Genomic DNA, 18,330 nt, shown 5'->3' with positions numbered 1-18,330 from the left:
CCCTTGCTTGTGTGGCTCCTGGTTTCCATGGCAAAGCACTGTTTGCTGAACAGGAAGCATCCTTGCCACCTTGACATCATTACATGTTAATTCTCTCCCTCTTCCTTTATAGACTTTTCTCCCTTTATCTCTTGTTCTTTTCAATGTCCACTTACTTTCTGACTGCTGTTTCTGTTCGCCTTAAGGAGTTTAACGGTATCTTAGCATCATAGTGCCTGAGTTTTCCTCAGATATCTAACCTCAGTAACTGCATTTCAGTTACTTTCATCGCATTAAGAGATGAAGCCTCATCTGCAGGCTCACGCATCTTCATTCTTTGGCATAGTGACCTGTGATGTTAACAGTGTGTGGTTTTCTGCGCATGACAGTCTGCACGGTACTCCAGACCGCATGGGTATGTCTCTGTGACTAACAGAGCTTTTATTTTGCCTGGTGGTTATTAAATGATGGTCATTTTATTTGGCTTGTATTATTACGCACAAGTTTACGTAAGAACAACTGGATCAGCAGAGGATATTTTTCAATGATTAAAACAGTCAACAAATGGGTAAGACCAATTTTTTTTTTAAAATGATGAAAGAATAAAAAGATGATGAAACATATATGACAAAACATGTATGATGAAATATATAGTAATATATTGCTTGAAAATGCAATTATTGGAAAAATACAAAAGTCCAAATGGGTTGAACATTTCAAAGATTTGGATTTCCTACGAAACTATCTTTTCAATAAAATGTATACATATAAACTTATTGTTTCTAGAACCAAATATATATGCAGTTTGCAGGATCCAATTTACACAGTTGACCACAACCATGGACACACTTTGCTGAAGAAACTCACAATCTCCTCCCAGTATGTTTGAAGGACTAAATAAATTAAACTCTGAGTGAGTAATTCATCCATCGATTTTAATGTATGCCAGCCCATAGCTATGATTTTATTACTATGACCATTGTATAATACAGTACTGGTAAAAATGGACGCCGTCGGGAAATCACAGATGGAATTTAACCCCTGGCCTGACACACACAGATAATCAGCTTCCTGCATGTTTTTTAGGTCCCAGATATGTTGTGCAACCATCCTTTAAGTTTGAAATCCAAACAAAAAAAAGGTTTTATTTATTTAAAAGAGCATGTGGGGGGAAACAATCACTCAAATTCAACCTCTTGTACGAGTTACAGCAATATGTGTTTGGTAAGTGAACGCTTTGGATCCAGAAAGCTTTGCAGGGAAGTAGCTTATGAGTCTTGAATGAGCAAAGGGCTCATGGGAGTTTTACATACACAAAAATGTTCTGAGGGCAGACTGAAAAAACATGATTGGTTCAGAGGGATAACCAATCAGATTGCAGAGGAGGCGGGACCAACCAAACAAATGTCCTGCTCCCACCTCCTCTGTTGCTTGGACCACAGCAGATAAACAGTTAAACTGTACTGTGTAGTTTTAAAATGACCCTCCCTCCCTGTACCCAGTGGATTCTAAATGTGAATACAGAGAGATCACTTACATATGCGCCACAGCAAGAGCTCCAAGTTTCTTTCCTGAGCTTTGAATTACTACTTCTAACAATATCACCAAATACCTCAAGCATTAGCATTTAACTTCAATCAAATTATATTAAAGTGCAACCATAAACTGCACTCTGCAGAGCCCTCGTAATTAACCTGTAAGACTGACCCAGATCCTATATGATACCAGTACTTGCATTTAATTATTCCCATATTACACTGATTTTTGTCATTATACTGTCATTAAATATTTATATTGCTAAAAGTAGCCGTATTTAGTATCGCAGAAAAAAATAGAGCTCTCTGTTACGCCTCGGTATACTATGACTGTGCCCAGAAAACATCTCCCCCAGTGTGCAAACGTCTTCCCTTCAGTACAAAGAAGCCTTTGATGTCTTTTATGTCTGAGGGAAAAAACGAGTATTCTGTCAGTTTACTGGATCTGTACAACTTGTATGCTTAACATATTCCTGCAAAGAAATTCTGGTCTTTTTTGGGATAATATTCTTATATGGCTCAGTTAAAATGAAAGAGAGCTGTATTTATTGGCAGTGTTTGTCAGTTTTTAACAAAGCAGCCACAACCCGTCGTGCTTTGACTTTGGGTTTGGTTAATAATAATGCAGGATCGCCACTCCCTGATATTCGCGCTATCTCGGGACGCTGAGTGTTTATGTTTATGTAACTCCCATAGCCGCGTTCCGGGACCTTCCTCCATTTTAGGCGTCCTTGCTCCACGCCTGCCAGCAGGAAACGGCGCAGCCTGTCTGCTGAGACCCAGCCTCCCGGCGTTTCCCGCGAGGGGCTGGGCCCAGAGTGACTGCAGCCCAGAGTGACTGCAGCCCAGAGAGCTGCCCGGGCCGACAGTCACAAGATCTTTTCATCCTTTTATTCCCACCGATTTTACTTTTTGCCTGAGAAACAGCTCAGTAGACATCTATGACGATCTTGTGTGTTAAATCGCAAGTCCTAAGCCGTTTTGGATGATCTCTCTTTGTACTGACTAAAACAGGTCTGTGGTCATTTTTCTTTTTAGTTGTGCCCATACTAAGGACTGTGGTGTTTGGGATTATTTATTTTTGTTTCTTTGGCAGCCAAACAGAGCTCAGCTCTTTTCCAGACTTGAGTGAAAATCCTTTCAGCAAAGGGACGGTCATGTGCCCCTGTTAAAGGGGATATCTCCTTTATTTCCAGAGCTCAACACAGAGGAAGCACAGGAGGAAGATGAGAGAAGTGAATTAATAGACAGCGTTGAGGATGTGGATGACTTTGTATTGACTGCTGTGGCCCTGAGCACAACACAGGTAATCACACACACACAGACACACACACACACACACACACCACCTTTGATAGGGTTACATGAGGTCAGCATTATTATTACAGAGATTTGGCGGGTATATGCTGGTTTTAGATCGCTTGTACAGTTGATAGGGTTTGTTCCAACAGGTATTGTTTACTTCTACAAAGTTTGATGAAAATCATCGCTCTGCTATTTCTGTCCGCAGTAAATCTTCAGCTTCTCGAATGTTGTTTGGTGTTTTTCCACAAGTATGCGAGTCACATAGTCAGACAAAAATAATTTTGGAGACATAAATCCTGTTGTCATTTTACACCGTTGAGGTTTGACCTCCTCCTTTCTGGTGATTTTTTACTTGGGGCTACATCTCAGGCTGCTTCTCTCCTGTGAACAGAATGCTGTCCTCACCCATGAACTGGGTGACCAGCGTAGAGGACCGATGAACGGCATGCTATCCCAAGATTCTACAATGGGAGGGCAGGGCCTGGCGGAGTGGAGGCATGAGATGGAGCAGCTGGTGGACCAGAAGAGGACGGTGGAGAGGGAGCTGGGAGAGCTGAAGACTCAGTTGGAGAAGTGTGGCTTTACCTCCCTGTCACAGATGAGGTACAGTGTCACTGCCATCATAAAGTGTACCACTTGTATACAGTTTTCTGTATAATGCTAGTATGACACTTTGGGGAAAACAGCTTGCATTAGACTCCTAAAGGGGTTTTTCCTCCTATATCCCCCTGAGATTCAGCAATGAATGTTTTTCCTCTATAGAGCACATTGTTTTTGCTCATATCTCTCATACTATGCATGCCACTCTGTTCAATCCTGTTGTTCCTTAAAGAGGACACTTAGGGCCTTTATGATGACATCACATGTGTGGGGGTGTGAACGTGCCAACTTCCACTTCCTGTCAAATGAATATTTTAATCGATATTAAAAACATTTCTCCCCTGAATCTCAGGAGGATATCTACCACAGGAAGTACTGCTTTCCTGTCCACCATTGTTTTCCGCTGGTTGAGATGTCGTCGCTTGGTAACAGGGTTCGAGATAAAAATACATCTTAGGAAAGGTGCTTTATAAAAGCGTGGGGATGGGGAGACTGAGTGGCGCTGTGTCGCAGGGCTGCTCTGCTGGGTCTGCGGCAGGAGAATGAGGAGCTGAGGGTGCTGAGCGGGAAGGCGAAGAGGTGGAGCTCGGAGAAGTGTGCAACGGTGAGGAGGAGCTCGGAGGGACATGGGATCCGGGAAGAAGAGGACGGAGAGGAGGAGGAGGATGTGGGGGAGCAGACAAAGGGCAACCCCACACAGGGCAAACGCTGTGCCCCCAGGGTGCAGCTACGCAGGGGCCGGGGGAAGAGGCAGTGTACCCGGCCGCATTCCCTGGACCTGGGGGCGCTGCTGTCCCAGGGCCCGGTGGAGAGCACAGCCCAGGTGAGTGCGGCCAGGGTACTGCTCTGCTGGACATTATCAAAGCTGTTAATGCCACAAACACAGTCACCCCTCATCTAGCGACTACCTGCCTAGCGACCAGTCATAAATACAGCAGTGATACTGAGTATACTGAATATTGTTGAAGATGTCTACTTCATTAAGGATAAAAACATTGGTCATGGAAGGCTGGCGTTGTAGCACAGCCGTGGTCACGTCTCGGCCACCATGTTTTTCCCTGTTCGACCGTTTCGACTCGGTCGCTGGAACAGAACTTGGTCACTAAACCAGGAATGATTGTAAACTACCAGGCTTCGTTCTCAACTGTATTTACAGCTCTGGGAAAAATTAAGGGACCACTCCATATTTTTTTAAGAATCTGCATTTTTAAATCTTGGTTTAATCCTGGTTCCTCTGGCAGAGGCTATACTGTGAGGCAGGATGCTTCCAGGCTCAAAGGTTCTAAGACAGCAGTACATAAGAACAAGGTGAAGCAGGAGACACTGGAAACGACCAGAAACCAGCCAGGTAGAGGGCGGAAGCGACTTTCTAATGACCGTCAGCTTATCAGGCAGTGCCTCATAAATTGGACATTGACCTCAAGTCACCTTCAAAAAGAATGGGAAATATTAAGTGCAGGTGTGAAGATAATTGCTAGGACAGTTCATAACAGGCTCCTGAATGCAGGACTGAAGAGCCATAAAGCAAGGAAGAAGCCCTTCATTGATGAGAAGCAGAGAATATCCAGGCTGGAGGTTACAAAAAAATATATATATTTTGTATAGAAGTATACCCATAAATTGAGAAATTAGTGAAACTAAATTTTGCTGTGGTCTCTTAATTTTTTCCAGAGCTGTATGTGTGTATATCTCACAGGATAAGAGGATGGGGTCTGTGTCCAATGTACGTGTCCTTATGCAAATGGGAAAATAAAGCATTATCTCATTTCAGACCGACAGCTTTTTTTAACATGTAGCCTGATCTTGTGAACTGTAAATTATATTTCATGACATATCAGAAAATGTATGTCTCATTCTGTGTATTTCAGTTGAGTTTAGTGGCTTTGTGGAAGGCGAGATCTTTGTTTGATATGGGTTAATGGAAACAAGATATGGAGAGAGGATCTGAGGCTCTCTCCCATTTGTGTCAGGGGGCGGAGCCCGGCGTGGCTGAGGGCGGGTTCTGGCAGCACGTGGAGGCGGGGCTTCAGGAGCAGGTACAGCGGCTGCGTACGGACCTGACACTAAGCCGGCAGGAGAGCCGCGAACTGCAGGAGAGACTCATGGTGTCGGAGGCTACGGTGCTGGCGCAGTCGGAGCAGCTGAAGGAATACAGGGAGCTGCTGTGTGAGTGAGCGTGCACATGCTTGTGCACACGCTCGTGCACACGCTCGTGCACACACGGGTCAAACGAGTCCTGTCTTCGCACTAATTTTGATCCTCTCTGCCTTCAGCTGAGACCTCAGTGGAGCAGCACAGCAAACAGGTCCAGGTAGACCTGCAGGACCTGGGCTATGAGACGTCCTGCCGTAGTGAGAATGAAGCCGAAAGAGAGGACATGAGCAGCCCGGGTAAGACAGGTCGCAGTATACTTAATGACCTCTAGGGGCAGTGCTTCACATTGTATTTGCATTCAAAGAACTTTATTTTATTGGTACAAATTTTCAAAATAATGTTCTGCTCTCTCTTCAGAGTTTGACGACCTGGAGATGTGTGCTGATCCACCACCGCAGGACCACGGGGCACAGTGGTGGGCAGGGGATTGTGGGAAGTGCGAGGAAGCAGAGGAGCTGCGGATCCAGCTGTCACGCGCGCACCGCACCATCCGCAGCCTGCAGGCACGCATGCGCTCGCTCTCCACCACCAGCGACTATGCCTCCAGCCTGGAACGGCCGCGTCGCAAGGTGGACTGGGCATTCCGGGCCTCGCCTACCCCCGGCGGCCCGGACGAGGATGAGGGCTGGCAGTCGGACGGGCCGGTGCCGTTCAAGCGGGGGCCTGGAAGAGAGCTGGAGGAGCTGGGGACCCGTGTAGCTTTGCTGGAGTCACAGCTGAAGAACAAAAGCATCATGGAGGATGTCAAGTCTGCCACCTGGCCGGGGTGAGTCTCACATTCATTTTAATTTAGTCTGACCTCCAAAACGGTTTAAAAATAAGGTCCAAGATTCCCTTCACATCTGTACTGCAAAAGCTTGCTTTGCTAACATTGCCTGTGCTGCCCCCTGCAGGAAGTATGGTACCCTGATCCAGGCTCAGGCCCGCGAGCTCTCCCACCTGCGCCAGCGAATGCGCGAGGGCTGCGGCATCTGCCACGCCCTGGCCCAGCACCTGGACGACACCACCAAGGCCTTCGAGGAGCTGCTGCGAGGCAACGACGTCGACTATTACATGGGGCAGAGCTTCCGCGAGCAACTGGCGGGGAGCCAGGCGCTGGCCAGCCGCGTCAGGGCCAAGATCAGCGGCCGTGAGTCACTATGGCAACCCACTGCCCTCCCTCAGTGACACAGATGTATAAGCTTCCAATCAAAGACCTCCAAAGGACGTTGTTGCTGTTATTATTATTATTGTAGTAGTAGTAGTAGTAGTAGTAGTAGTATTTGATTTTAGAAGGCGAGGATATTAATTTTATGAGTGACAGTTTAGGCTTTCAATTTCTAATAGAAATAGCAATACAGGTAGTTAATTAAGGTTTGTGTATTAGAATATTGTATGTAATTTGTGGAGGACAAGGTGGGAAATGGCACACTATGAAACCGGCAGAAAACCAAATGAATACCTCTTGAAATCTTTCTTCCTGCCTTCCTCTGCCTACAGGGGACGACCTGGATCTCCAAGTGGACAAGATGGGGCCCGAGCTGCTGTCGCTCAGGCGAGTTTTACAGCACGCTGTCATGGAGCCTGTTAGCATGTAGCTTTAGTTAGCACTGTCTGCTAGGGGTCTGACTAAAGCTAACATCTTAGCATGTTGCGCCGCCCTGCAGCTGATTACCCTTTTTTCTCGGTTTGTCATGCACTCTTTCTGCAGACGGGCTGCTGTAGACGTGACATTAGTAGGTGGGCTATCCTGACATATCGATGTCTCATGAATGCTTGAGTCTTATTTGAGATGCTTCCATCTAGTATGGAAGCATTTCTTGCGCTCAATGACAGTTGATTTTCTTCATTCAGCTCTGTTTAGTCACAAATGAACCATGCCCTGACAAATGACCTCCAAAGCATCCCCAGGGGCTAAAACAGGCAATAACAGACCAAGATCAAAATGTATTTTTTCTCTTTTGGTTACCAGAACTTGAATGAAGCTTTACTTGGCATCATTGCGTTTAGGTTGCATTGATTCAGTTCGAAATACATATTAGCATAAGATGACAGGGACAATTATGGATGTAGAAGGTGTTTCTTTGCCAGCATTTACAGTTTTAATATGCATATTATCTATTATATAGTGAATCTGTTTGGCACGATTCAGCGTATGTAGCATAGTAACCTTACTTGGAACAGAAGTTTCTTTAAACTCGTAATCAGCTGAGGCCTCATCTGAACTTTGAGGGAGACATCAAAATGGCAGGTAAGGTTATCAGGAACCAATGGGAGCTGAGCTCATAGGTCGGAGGGTCCCCTGCCTAACCCTAACCCTAACCCTAAGAGGAAGATGGGGTAGGCGAGGCGATGAATCCCTATGTACCTGTGCTTCCTTGTGCAATGTTCAATAAAGGATTATTATTATTATTATTATTATTGTTAATGGATTACTTTTGTGATTGACTTCCCCAACACTACCTTTCACCAGCATGACCCTGTGGGTTGGCCTTGTGTCCAGTATTTACCATGTTTCTCGGTAAATATGCAGGCTGAGGAAGGAGCTCCAGCAGAATGATGACATCATAGAGTCTCTTCACTCCAAGCTGCAGCGCACCGACACGCCCTCCAGCTGCCACGCCCCCTCCGAGACCACCGACCAATCGGATGGGACCTCCTTTGCTTCGAGCGAGCGTGGCTCCACGAACGAGGAGCTTGGCTCGGACGTGGATGTGGCCAGCGAGTGTGGCCGGGAGGAGCGGGTCCGGCAGTTGCGACCTGGGACATCCAGCACAGGTAGCGAAGTGCCTTCTTGTTGCTGAGTAAAAATGGAAGTTCATATGAAAAAAGAGGTAGAAAGTGGGATCATGTAGTTAGAAAAAAGACCTGGATCAGTGTATCCTAGTTCTTGTAAGAGGCATTTCTTGACAATAGTTGCAAACACATCAATTCTTGAATAAAATTTTTAATAACAATTGGTGACATTACATTTAGATTTACATAATATATATTTAGCAGACAGTTTTATCCAATGTGACTGAGTCAGTCAGTCCCTGGAGCAGTTACAGTTAAGGGCCCTGCTCAAGGGCTCAACGGTGACATCACTCTGCCGACCACTGGGGGTGAACCGGCATTACATTTTTTTCATAGTTTGTAAGAACCAATTAGATACGTAGATGGTAGGCTGTCATAATCTGTTTGGATAAGGTGCTCTGTTATATCCGACATCAAATGAAGTCTTACCATCAAAACTAGTAGAAGCGGCTATTTCATTGTCGTGAAGGATGCGTCTCCATGCCAGTTTCACGCTCTGCTTTCAGATACCACCCCTTGTGGTGGCAGCATGACATGGCACCCATGCATCCCATCGTCCGCTTCTCCATCTCATGTGGCTCAGTCCTCCAGCTGTACCAGCATGTACATGCCTGTGGAGAGTCAGGATGAAGGTAGGCTGTGATTTCAGGTGGCACAGCCGTATTCCTCATTTTTTTGACCAGTGTTGCCTTTAAGACAATCCTTTAGGATATACATTGTATGTCTAAGGTCTACTTGAATCTAGATCTGAGATCTTATCTTGGTCTCGGAGAACTTTAGTCTGCAGAACCCTTGCCCAGCCCATTCCTTTCTCTGTTCCCTGTCTCCAGGCCGATATTGTGGCCCTATTTCCAGCTCCCTCCCCATTCCCCAGTCTCAATACTACCCAAACCCCCGAGGTCAGAGCAGAAACATGCCCTTTGACCCTCACTCACCCCTTCAGGGTGTGGGCCTGTTCTCATTGGCCGACGCCCACCAGGAGCTACAGATGCTGCAGAAGCAGCTGGGAGAAAGTGAGCTTCTGTGATGCCCACCTCTCCCCACACCCCCTCCCACCCCACACACACCTGGCATGGCAAACTGCTGCCACCTGTCAGTCAAATGGGTCATTGCATCTTACGTTATTGCCCGTTGATCGACTCTTGGATCATCTCATCACTTTGCTGTTTGCTCGGTGTTGTTGCTTCTGTCAACATAAGCATCGAAGCACTAACCTGTCATGTGATCAGAAGATGCGCATTAACCCCCCAGTCTAATACTGGGCAGTTTAACCAGTGTTGCCTTCCTCAAGACTCACTGACTGAATTTGAACGAATTTGCCCCACTAAAAGGGTGAAGTCACTCACTGCATGTTATCTGATGTAAACCATGGAAAAAATTACTGGTATTTACATATTTGCTATTTACATTTTTGGCAAATACTTTTGTCCAGATAAGTGATGCATGTCAAAATCTGATCCCATTTTATCTAAACTGCTTGCACTGAATGATGATACAAGAGTTTTGAGTAGACAAAGGTATCCGAGTTTAGTGAATTTTCTGCATTTGACACATAATTTGCTTGTTATTTCATTGCGATCTGGGTTGATTTTTCCTTTTCCATTCACAGGCTTTTCACTGTCCCAGCCAAATCCATTACCTGGCTTCCCTCCAGTCCCACAATCCCACCCGGAACCCACCACCTACATGCCCATGTCCCATAATGCCTTTCACCCAGCATCATTTGGGGTCCCCGAAGGGACTCCCACATTGAATGCATTCACTAACCTGCTGGAGAGCAGTGCTTCATGGGATACCGGTCCTGTGCAGGGGGGTGGGTGTGTAAGTGCCTCTCCAGACCCGTCGGGCCTCCTGAGGGAAGTCCAGGGTCTGAGGCAGCAGCTCGAGGACTCCATCCGCGCCAACGAGCGACTTCGCCATCAGCTGGAGGAAAGATTGGCGACAGCTTCCCGAGATGGCGGTAAGAGGGTGGTCTGGCTACCTCGGGTCAGTTGACCATTGGCTGTAATCCCTTCCGTCCATCATCGTATGACTTGTTCGCTTACAGTAGCACCTACAAACATCTACATCCAAGGACTGGAATCCCTCACCCCGTTGGCCAATGAGATCAGAGCCCTGAAAGAGGAGAACCTTGCTCTTCAGGCCCGGCTGCAGGCAAGCAGAGGTAAGAGCTTGGAAGATGAACCTCTGGTTGATAGTAAAATAAGGCAGAGATGGTCATCAAAATCACAGTCAGGTGATCTAGCCTGTGGAAATGGGGAGCATGCGCCAAGCCATCAGCCAAGCATCAGGAGTATTATGCTATACTTAGTGATGACCAAATGAAGCTTCATGAACCATTTGCTATATTTTCTAACACCACTAGATGGTGCTCTCTATTCAAAAACAGATTCAGTTCACCCCCAAAGCAAACCAAGACCACCATCCTAGTGGGGTCAAAACATAAAGGTGGTTCATGTACCTAACGTCTGTCTGGCCTCCATGTCATACAGACACCTGCCAGGAAGCAGAGAAACTGCGGCCCATGCTGAAGGAAGCAGAGTTAGAGGCGGAGCAGTGGAAGGAGGAGCTCCAGCGACTGCAGGCACACAGCTGCGATCAGGCGCTGGAGATGCAGCGGCTGCAGCTGGAGCAGGAAGTCAGCCAGGAGCGCGTTAAAAGGTGACTTTTACATGCAACTTCCTTGCATATGGTCTCATTAGTGAGATGAATAGACGTGATCGCATCTTATCGCATTACAAGCAATGTAACTGTTTCAGGGCTTTGCAGGAGTGTGCGTGTTGTTGCAGGCATCGCATTTGACCGCATGTACTGTGCCTGTTCCTTGATTTCTCTAGGCTGCAGCATGAGGCCTATCTGCTCCAGCAGCAGCTGAGCGAGACCCAGCAGATTGTGGACTCGCTGAGGTGTGAGCTGGCGTTTTACGACCGGATGTGCCGGAGCACAGTGTGGCCCCCTGCAGGTCAGCAGTCAGCAAAAAGGACAATAAGAAAAATATCATGGATAATAAGTTTGAAATACAAATTGTAATGAAAGTGACAAAAGACTGTGACCCTGCATTGGATAACATTAAGGAAAATGGATACATCCATCCATCGATCCAGTCATATTCCAACTGCTCTGGCAGGGTCACAGGGAATCTGAATCCTGAAAATGGATCTATTAATGGGTAAAGTTGCAAAAGAGAGGATATTTATTGGAAGGAATGATGGAAAATGAAATAAATGTAGAACTGGATAACCTCTGAAAGGACTGATCACAGCAAGCTCAGTGTCACATGACAGTGTCACAAGTCACATGACAGTGTAGTCTGACACCCTTTTCCCTTCCAGCCTATAGAGGCCGCGCCTGTCCAGCTGGGGTGCCTGCAGCTGCAGATCTTGCAGACCTGCTGGATGAAATGCGCAGGCTGCGTACGCAGCTAGAGAGCAGCTACAAGGAAAACAGCAAGCTGCGTGCGCAGATTTTGCAGCAGCCTGGCAGCCCGGGGGGCCACGGAGAATCCCACCTCCCTGGCTATGGGAAGCATTTCTCTCACGGTAAGAGACACCCTCAATCCCCCCACCAGCGCCCCCTGTGGACTCGTTAACTTGCCTGTTAATTCTCAGGCAGCATTTTACTCAATAAATAAACTAAGAAAATGTACAATACACACACAGTACAATTTTAACCCCTTTTAACCCAATTATTTCACTGAATTCCCTAGGAATTTTATCCCTATGTAATTTTTGTCTTTTTATTCAATATTTATTTACATGGTTGTTGGCCTAAACTGTGGTTTGTTGATAGGTTCTAATGTTGATGCTTTAAGCACCATGGGACATTTTTGAAATAGCTTAAATTCTTTATTTATATTCACAACGGTAAAATAGTGCATCTCCTTAAACAGTATGACAGCTGGCTGACACATCTAGGTCTCAAAGTATGACCCTACCTGCCTTTTATTGACTCTGCTGAGTCTGTCTTGCTTCCTGCCCCAACAGACCTCGTACTGTCACCCCCTGTCAGGGACACTGGGCCCTGTGACGCTCCCCCCCCGCCTGCCCCCGACTACACAGAAGTAGCGTCGTCTGAACTTGCCGCCTATGGTATGCTGATAACTCCTCGATTTCACCTGCCTGATCCTCATGGATTTATCAGTTACCATAGAGAACTAGTGGAAATTCCGTTTTCTAAAGTAGAATTTCAGTATTTTATATAGTCAAACAAAGCAATATGAAACGAATTAATATGATGTAGTAGTGCCATGTGCATATGAGAGTCCTGTGTAACCGTGGTGCTTGTCATGGAGAATCTGGGTCTTAAAGAAGGATCGGTAAAGGATCGTTGTTCCCAATCAGACCTAGAGCCACGATCCCTCCTGGAAGGAGACGCATCAGACGGCTCCTGTGCCAGCAAGAGCGGACACCACGCTGTGGGCCACGTCGGCGACTTCAGTGCCCTGCAGCAGCAAATCCTGGAGGGGAAGGTCCTGGTGCAGGACATAGAGGCCGTTCTGCAGCGTTCCCTCAAGTGTACCCTGTCGGGACCCGCAGGGACCCAGGTGAGTGCCGCTTCGACCTCCTGACCCCCAGACTGACCGGCAGACCGTTCTCTCTGTACCCTGCGGTCTCACCCCAGCCTTTTCACACAGGCTCTGGACCACAGCCACCTGAGAGGCCTCCTGGGCAACACCAGAACCTTGTGGCAGATCCTGGAAGAGTCCAGCTCTCTGCTTAGAATGTTCTGGAGAGCAGCACTGCCCAGCAGGGAGGACTCTGCCCAGCAGGCCAAAGAGGTCAGTGCCCCGGCCAGATGGTCCAGCCCCTCCAGCACAGAGGAGATCCGTCTGGCTGTTTCCAAATTGCTTGAATTACAAACACACGACTCGCACTGCAGCACCTTTGTTGGTGAAGTATAATTGACTTTATTTTGTTTATTGAGAACGAGTGCAAGCCTACCATTAGGAGACCTCTGTTAGGTGGGTTTTCTTACTGTGCGTCCGCTGGCACCAGGAGCAGTCCATGAGGAATGAGATTCAGCAGCTCCGCCAGAGGATTCGTGACCAGGAGGAGGCGCTGCAGGGCACCGCGGATAAGCTGCGAAGCAGTAACCGTAGCAAGGAGAGCATGGAGCACTTCATTGTGAGCCAGCGTAAGTCCAACCCCGCGTCCCTCAGGATGGCCTGTGAGGGGCTTTCCAGCCATAACTGAGTCGTCTTAGGCTAAGTATGGAAGCTCCTCCTTGCCCCCCCCCCTTTGGCCTATTAAATTCACATTTCCCCCTAGTAAAGTAGCAGGAGATATTCATAGTGGGGTGTGCTCTGACACCTTCCAAGAAGAACTCCCTAACCTGGTCCCTGAGCTCTTCCATGACCTGGTCCCTGAGCTGTTCCCTTACCTGGTCCCTGAGCTGTTCCCTTACCTGGTCCCTTAGCTCTTCCCTGACCTGGTCCCTAAGCTGTTCCCTTACCTGGTCCCTGAGCTGTTCCCTTACCTGGTCCCTTAGCTCTTCCCTGACCTGGTCCCTAAGATGTTCCCTTACCTGGCCCCTGAGCTCTTCCCTAAGCTGGTCCCTAAGCTGTTCCCTTACCTGGTTCCTGAGTCCTTCCCTGAGCTCTTCCCTGAGCTGGTCCCTAAGCTGTTCCCTTACCTGGTTCCTGAGCTCTTCCCTGACCTGGTCCCTGCGATGTGCTCTTGGTTAGTACTAGAGGGCTGCACGGGAGTGGGGAACGCAGTAGTACCACGGATATATGCCGTAATCCACTGGAGTGGGGATTAAAATAAAAGTATTCCTGCGGTAACAGTGGGAATGGAGATGATCTTTACGGTATTTCCGTGAGGATGGTAGTAAAATGTATGGTAACACCATGGTAATGGTAATGAGATTGTTCATCTGTGCATATTCTTAGATCTGCTATAAAGTCACGGATATGTTTAATTTTACACTGCACTGCTGACGTGTTGGTGCACGCAGGGAGGGGGTGTGATTTTCATGCATGCGGGGGTGGGATAGGAACGGTTTGGATGTTGGCGGGGATGGATGGGGATAGATATCATTCCATGTAACTCTCTAGTAGATTTGTATTCCTCCTGTGCAAATTCCGTCAGTCTGGTATCAGTGTAACATTACTTGTCAGATAACCTTCCCAGCTCTCCTAATCACGGAATCTGCCATGTCTCAAACTGACGTGGCGTGTGTATGTGTGTGTGAAAGAGAGAGAGATTGGGTACAGATGGCACTGTGTTGTCACCCGTAATAATGTCTGATTTCTTCCTGTACTCCACTACAGTATCGAGGACACGCAGTGTTCTGAAAAAGGCCCGGACAAACCTGGAGGTAAACTTCAATAATCAGTATATTCAAACATATTTTAGACTTAGAGCTTATACATCCCTCTGGAGGGGAAATTTTAAGGATACTGTATGATCAGTGTATGATGAAATACATTCTTTGTAATCTATATTGAAGGAGCAGTTTTTGGCTGGAAAATGAGTTTTTTTTAGACGGTCTGTATCAGAGGTGTCAAACTCTGGGGAGCTCTGCATATTGTGGTTTTCTGATTTGTGTCTCCAAAATCACCAAAATACAAGGAACCACTTGCTAGTTTGAGATGAGTGGTTGCAGCTGAAAGCAGCATATGACTGGCCCTCCATGGACTGAGTCGAGACTGTTGCCCGTTGTTCACCTCAGCCCTTTCTGTACCCTCTGACCTTTGACCCCTTTCCTGGTCTTTTTTCTCTTCCCCTCTGTTTTCCCATTGAATATATCCAGAAGAACGAGTACAAGCTTTCCACCCTATGTTCCTCCTCTTCCTCTCCCGACCCCGGTAAAGGTACGGCATGCAGGCTTCTCCTGTGCCGTAGCTAGACGTGTCACTTCCTGCCACTTGTCGCTGCTTCCCATGACAGGGATAACCGCTCGCGTCTATAAGTGGCTGCTCCGTTAGTGGTACACGCTTATGTTTAACTGGCTGCACATTGAGATCTTGTGAAGTTGTATGCTGAGTTCAGAGTTCAGGAAATAGGATTTGCTGTAAAGGCCTGTCACACTGGGACGTCAGCCTGAGTTTGTGTGGCTTATGTGTTCTCAACAGACTCCGATAAGCTGTAGGTGTCTGTCGAGGCCTGCTGATCATCAGGAAGCATGGGAATGCTAACCAAGCATGATAGCCTACAATATTCCATATTGAGATTTTTGGAAAAAATTATGAAACTGTTTATGTTTGGTGTTGCTGCTGTTTGCACCTTAACTTCTCCGCAGGGATTAATAAAGTTTGTCCGTCTGTCTTCTGATGCATTCTCCCCATTCTCTTCCTTAGCTGAAGGTCCAGGAATCCCCTGGGAAGCCCACCGCTCAGACTGTGGATCTGTGACATATCGCCCCCTGCAGGCAGTCAGTCAGCAGGTTGTCAGGAAGCGCACTGGGCAGTGTTTTCTTCCAGTGGCTGCTCACTGATGAGTTCCCAATCAAGGCCTTTTTTGATCAGAGAAAAGACCCTTTGTCTTTTGTAATCGCAGTTGGCCAAATTAATTAACGAACATTGCTTGGCAAAACAATTTTGCTTTTTTTGAGATCACAGAGACTTTTGCTGTTTGAAAAGTGTGTATTTTACACACAGATGTTGCATGTTGGTTTATATGGTTTGTATGAAATATGGATATTTTAAGTCAGCAAGTTTCCCCTTTTTGTTTAATGGCACATGATAGCTGAAGATACTGAATATATGGGATTTTTTTCTGAAAGCACCAAAACACCTTTACACTCAAGTATTGATAATATCATTTTTATGAACATTTATAAATGGGTTTCGCCACCATTTATAAATAAATGGCATGGAGAAGAGCCCCAAAATTAATTTGTAGAGTACAATACTGAAGATTAGCATGTGCAATAAGTGCTGTTTGTCAACTGGTATTACACCGGCTATGCCTGACACTGGAACTAAGTGTTATTTTAAGACCGTCAGTGCAATATAAATGAACTACAGCTCACTCTATAATCTATGTTCATTGGAATATAGTTTTTATGAGGGGGCAGTGGTACTGTGGAAAAGAAAAGCTGTTTGTATAACGAAAGCCGTACTGTTGTTTTTATTTTTGTTTACACCAAGCTTTCTCTTTCCTGTTAGCCTGTACCTCACATGCTGATGGGTATCACCATTAGCCACTGGCCTAACGTCACCTCCAACATTTTGGTGGAGAAATGTCTTTGATGAAATTTTGACTAAAAGTCTGAACGGGGAGGCGGTAACCATTAGTCGTTTGGTCCATTTATCGGGATTGACTAGGTATTGTTTAGTTTGCACTTGTCTTTATAAATGGACCAAACATTTCATTTAATGTATATAATTTACACATTTCACAAATAAGAGTATCTGGAATAACTGTACCCTACAATGCCAAACCCCAATATGGTATTTTTGCTAGAAAAATCTTTGTTCCCCTCTCACACAAAAAAAGAAATCTGAATCAAAATTTTGGATCTGAAGTGGATAATTGTCACTTTAAGTGTGATTTTTAAAAACATTGCAAACATTGGCAGGGTCCTGGTAAAACGTGTTAAAGGTTGTACGCAAACGTGTGTCGTGAGCTGCTTCTCTCCAAGCTGTATATTGCTGTATATTTTGCATTTTCCTGCTGTAAATAATCAGCTTTCTGTATATATTTTTTCCTGGTTTATGCTGGTTAGTATGTAAACCGTTTGCCGTAGATGCAAATGAAATATCCTGGGTAGCTGTGCAATAGATTTTGTTTTATTTCTCCCTCCTGATGTGACACATCATGAGTTGCAAAAATTGTTATTCTCTTTTGAGTGCCATGTTGTTTTCCACCTGATTTTGTTCTCGTCTTCTGTACAGTCAAATATCTGGCCTCTCTCTTAATTGATGGGTGGGGGGTGGTATTAAGTTTGTACCCTGATGTATTGCTGCTGTTCCAATGCTTTGAATGTCATCTGAATGGTCCTAGTTGTGAAACTCTTTTCAGTGGTGTCTTGGCGCCCCCCTGCTGGTGTATATGGAGTCTGACAGCACGGTCTGCTTTTCTCTTCCCTCTTTCCCATTACATCTGACAATCTTCAGACATTCTGGATTTTTAATACGCAAATTTCAACAAATCCTAAATTGATTTTAAAAGTTCCCATACGCATAGGTGAGGAAAAGTCGGCCATCTGCTGTTTGAGCAGTTTCGCCAACCCAGTCCTCGAGGATACATGGACGGTCCACATTTTTGCTTCCTCCCAGCTCCCAGTAACAAAAACATGGACTGTCTGCAGGTCCGCGAGGACTGGATTGGGAAATGCTAGGTTGAAAGAATCAGCGGTGTGGGTCTTGGTGATGTCCTACCTCTTAGTGTTGTATGAATTGTACATAGCAAGTGCCGATTGGTTCATACCTCTAAGGCTCCTTGCGATATTCTGCGTGTAAGCACATGTTTTTGTGAGCGTGCCACCTCAGACCCTATGGGCTCTGACTGTGAATCGATGTGTTGTGTAGGTCAGTGTTTCCCAATCCGGTCCTCTGAGACACTCAGACTGTCCACGTTTTTGCTCCCTACTCGGAACTGGGAGGGAGCAAAAACGAGGACCGTCTGTTGGTCACCAAGGACCAGGTTCTGAAACACTGGTGTAGGTGGGGAAAAAAAGATGTTTGAAAGCTTTGGCTTAGTAGGAATTAAACACTACTGCGTACTGACTTGGGTGTTGCGTGAATTAATGTGGTTCAATGACAAACCAGACATGGGGGAGGAATTTAATCATTCCTATGGAAAACCATGCTGGAATAAACATGTAAAAGCCAACATGCCCAAGTTGTGGGCATCAAGGGCTGCATCATAGTTACCTACAATTAACCTAGATCTAACTGGGGCCTGTTTCAGAAAACAGGAGTTCTTGCTTAGTCAGATATCTTGTCAGATTTAAGTTAGTCTGGGCTAAATGTAAGTGAGCGAAAATAAAGGTCTTTTAAACCGGGGAACCTTATATCCGATGTTGTCCAGATAAG

At 46.2% G+C, this 18,330-nt stretch overlaps 1 protein-coding gene across 10 annotated transcripts in view; it reads left to right on the top strand.

Moving 5' to 3' along the window:
- Window positions 1-18,021, top strand: part of LOC111841034 (myomegalin-like) — a 58,468-nt gene extending 40,447 nt beyond the window's left edge. For 6 of the 10 annotated variants that reach the window (XM_023806474.2, XM_023806479.1, XM_023806476.1 and 3 more), the window contains 23 exons: window positions 2,711-2,820; window positions 3,211-3,422; window positions 3,933-4,242; window positions 5,390-5,585; window positions 5,693-5,809; window positions 5,931-6,339; window positions 6,467-6,702; window positions 7,053-7,107; window positions 8,086-8,330; window positions 8,855-8,980; window positions 9,179-9,361; window positions 9,958-10,308; window positions 10,396-10,512; window positions 10,841-11,009; window positions 11,186-11,310; window positions 11,681-11,887; window positions 12,332-12,436; window positions 12,689-12,891; window positions 12,982-13,125; window positions 13,343-13,481; window positions 14,620-14,666; window positions 15,102-15,162; window positions 15,649-18,021. In XM_023806474.2, the coding sequence (XP_023662242.1) occupies window positions 2,711-2,820; window positions 3,211-3,422; window positions 3,933-4,242; window positions 5,390-5,585; window positions 5,693-5,809; window positions 5,931-6,339; window positions 6,467-6,702; window positions 7,053-7,107; window positions 8,086-8,330; window positions 8,855-8,980; window positions 9,179-9,361; window positions 9,958-10,308; window positions 10,396-10,512; window positions 10,841-11,009; window positions 11,186-11,310; window positions 11,681-11,887; window positions 12,332-12,436; window positions 12,689-12,891; window positions 12,982-13,125; window positions 13,343-13,481; window positions 14,620-14,666; window positions 15,102-15,162; window positions 15,649-15,785 (4,004 nt within the window). In that variant the 3' untranslated portion in view covers window positions 15,786-18,021. The remainder of the gene's footprint in view (window positions 1-2,710; window positions 2,821-3,210; window positions 3,423-3,932; window positions 4,243-5,389; window positions 5,586-5,692; window positions 5,810-5,930; window positions 6,340-6,466; window positions 6,703-7,052; window positions 7,108-8,085; window positions 8,331-8,854; window positions 8,981-9,178; window positions 9,362-9,957; window positions 10,309-10,395; window positions 10,513-10,840; window positions 11,010-11,185; window positions 11,311-11,680; window positions 11,888-12,331; window positions 12,437-12,688; window positions 12,892-12,981; window positions 13,126-13,342; window positions 13,482-14,619; window positions 14,667-15,101; window positions 15,163-15,648) is intronic. The other 4 variants (XM_023806471.2, XM_023806472.2, XM_023806473.2 and 1 more) reach the window with 4 other exon arrangements.
- Window positions 18,022-18,330: the final 309 nt, after the last annotated feature.

This window comes from Paramormyrops kingsleyae, chromosome 21, assembly GCF_048594095.1.
Source record: "Paramormyrops kingsleyae isolate MSU_618 chromosome 21, PKINGS_0.4, whole genome shotgun sequence".
NCBI lineage: Eukaryota > Metazoa > Chordata > Actinopteri > Osteoglossiformes > Mormyridae > Paramormyrops > Paramormyrops kingsleyae.
The sequence above is the reverse complement of the archived record's forward strand: the minus strand, read 5'-3'. Positions and strand labels throughout refer to the sequence as shown.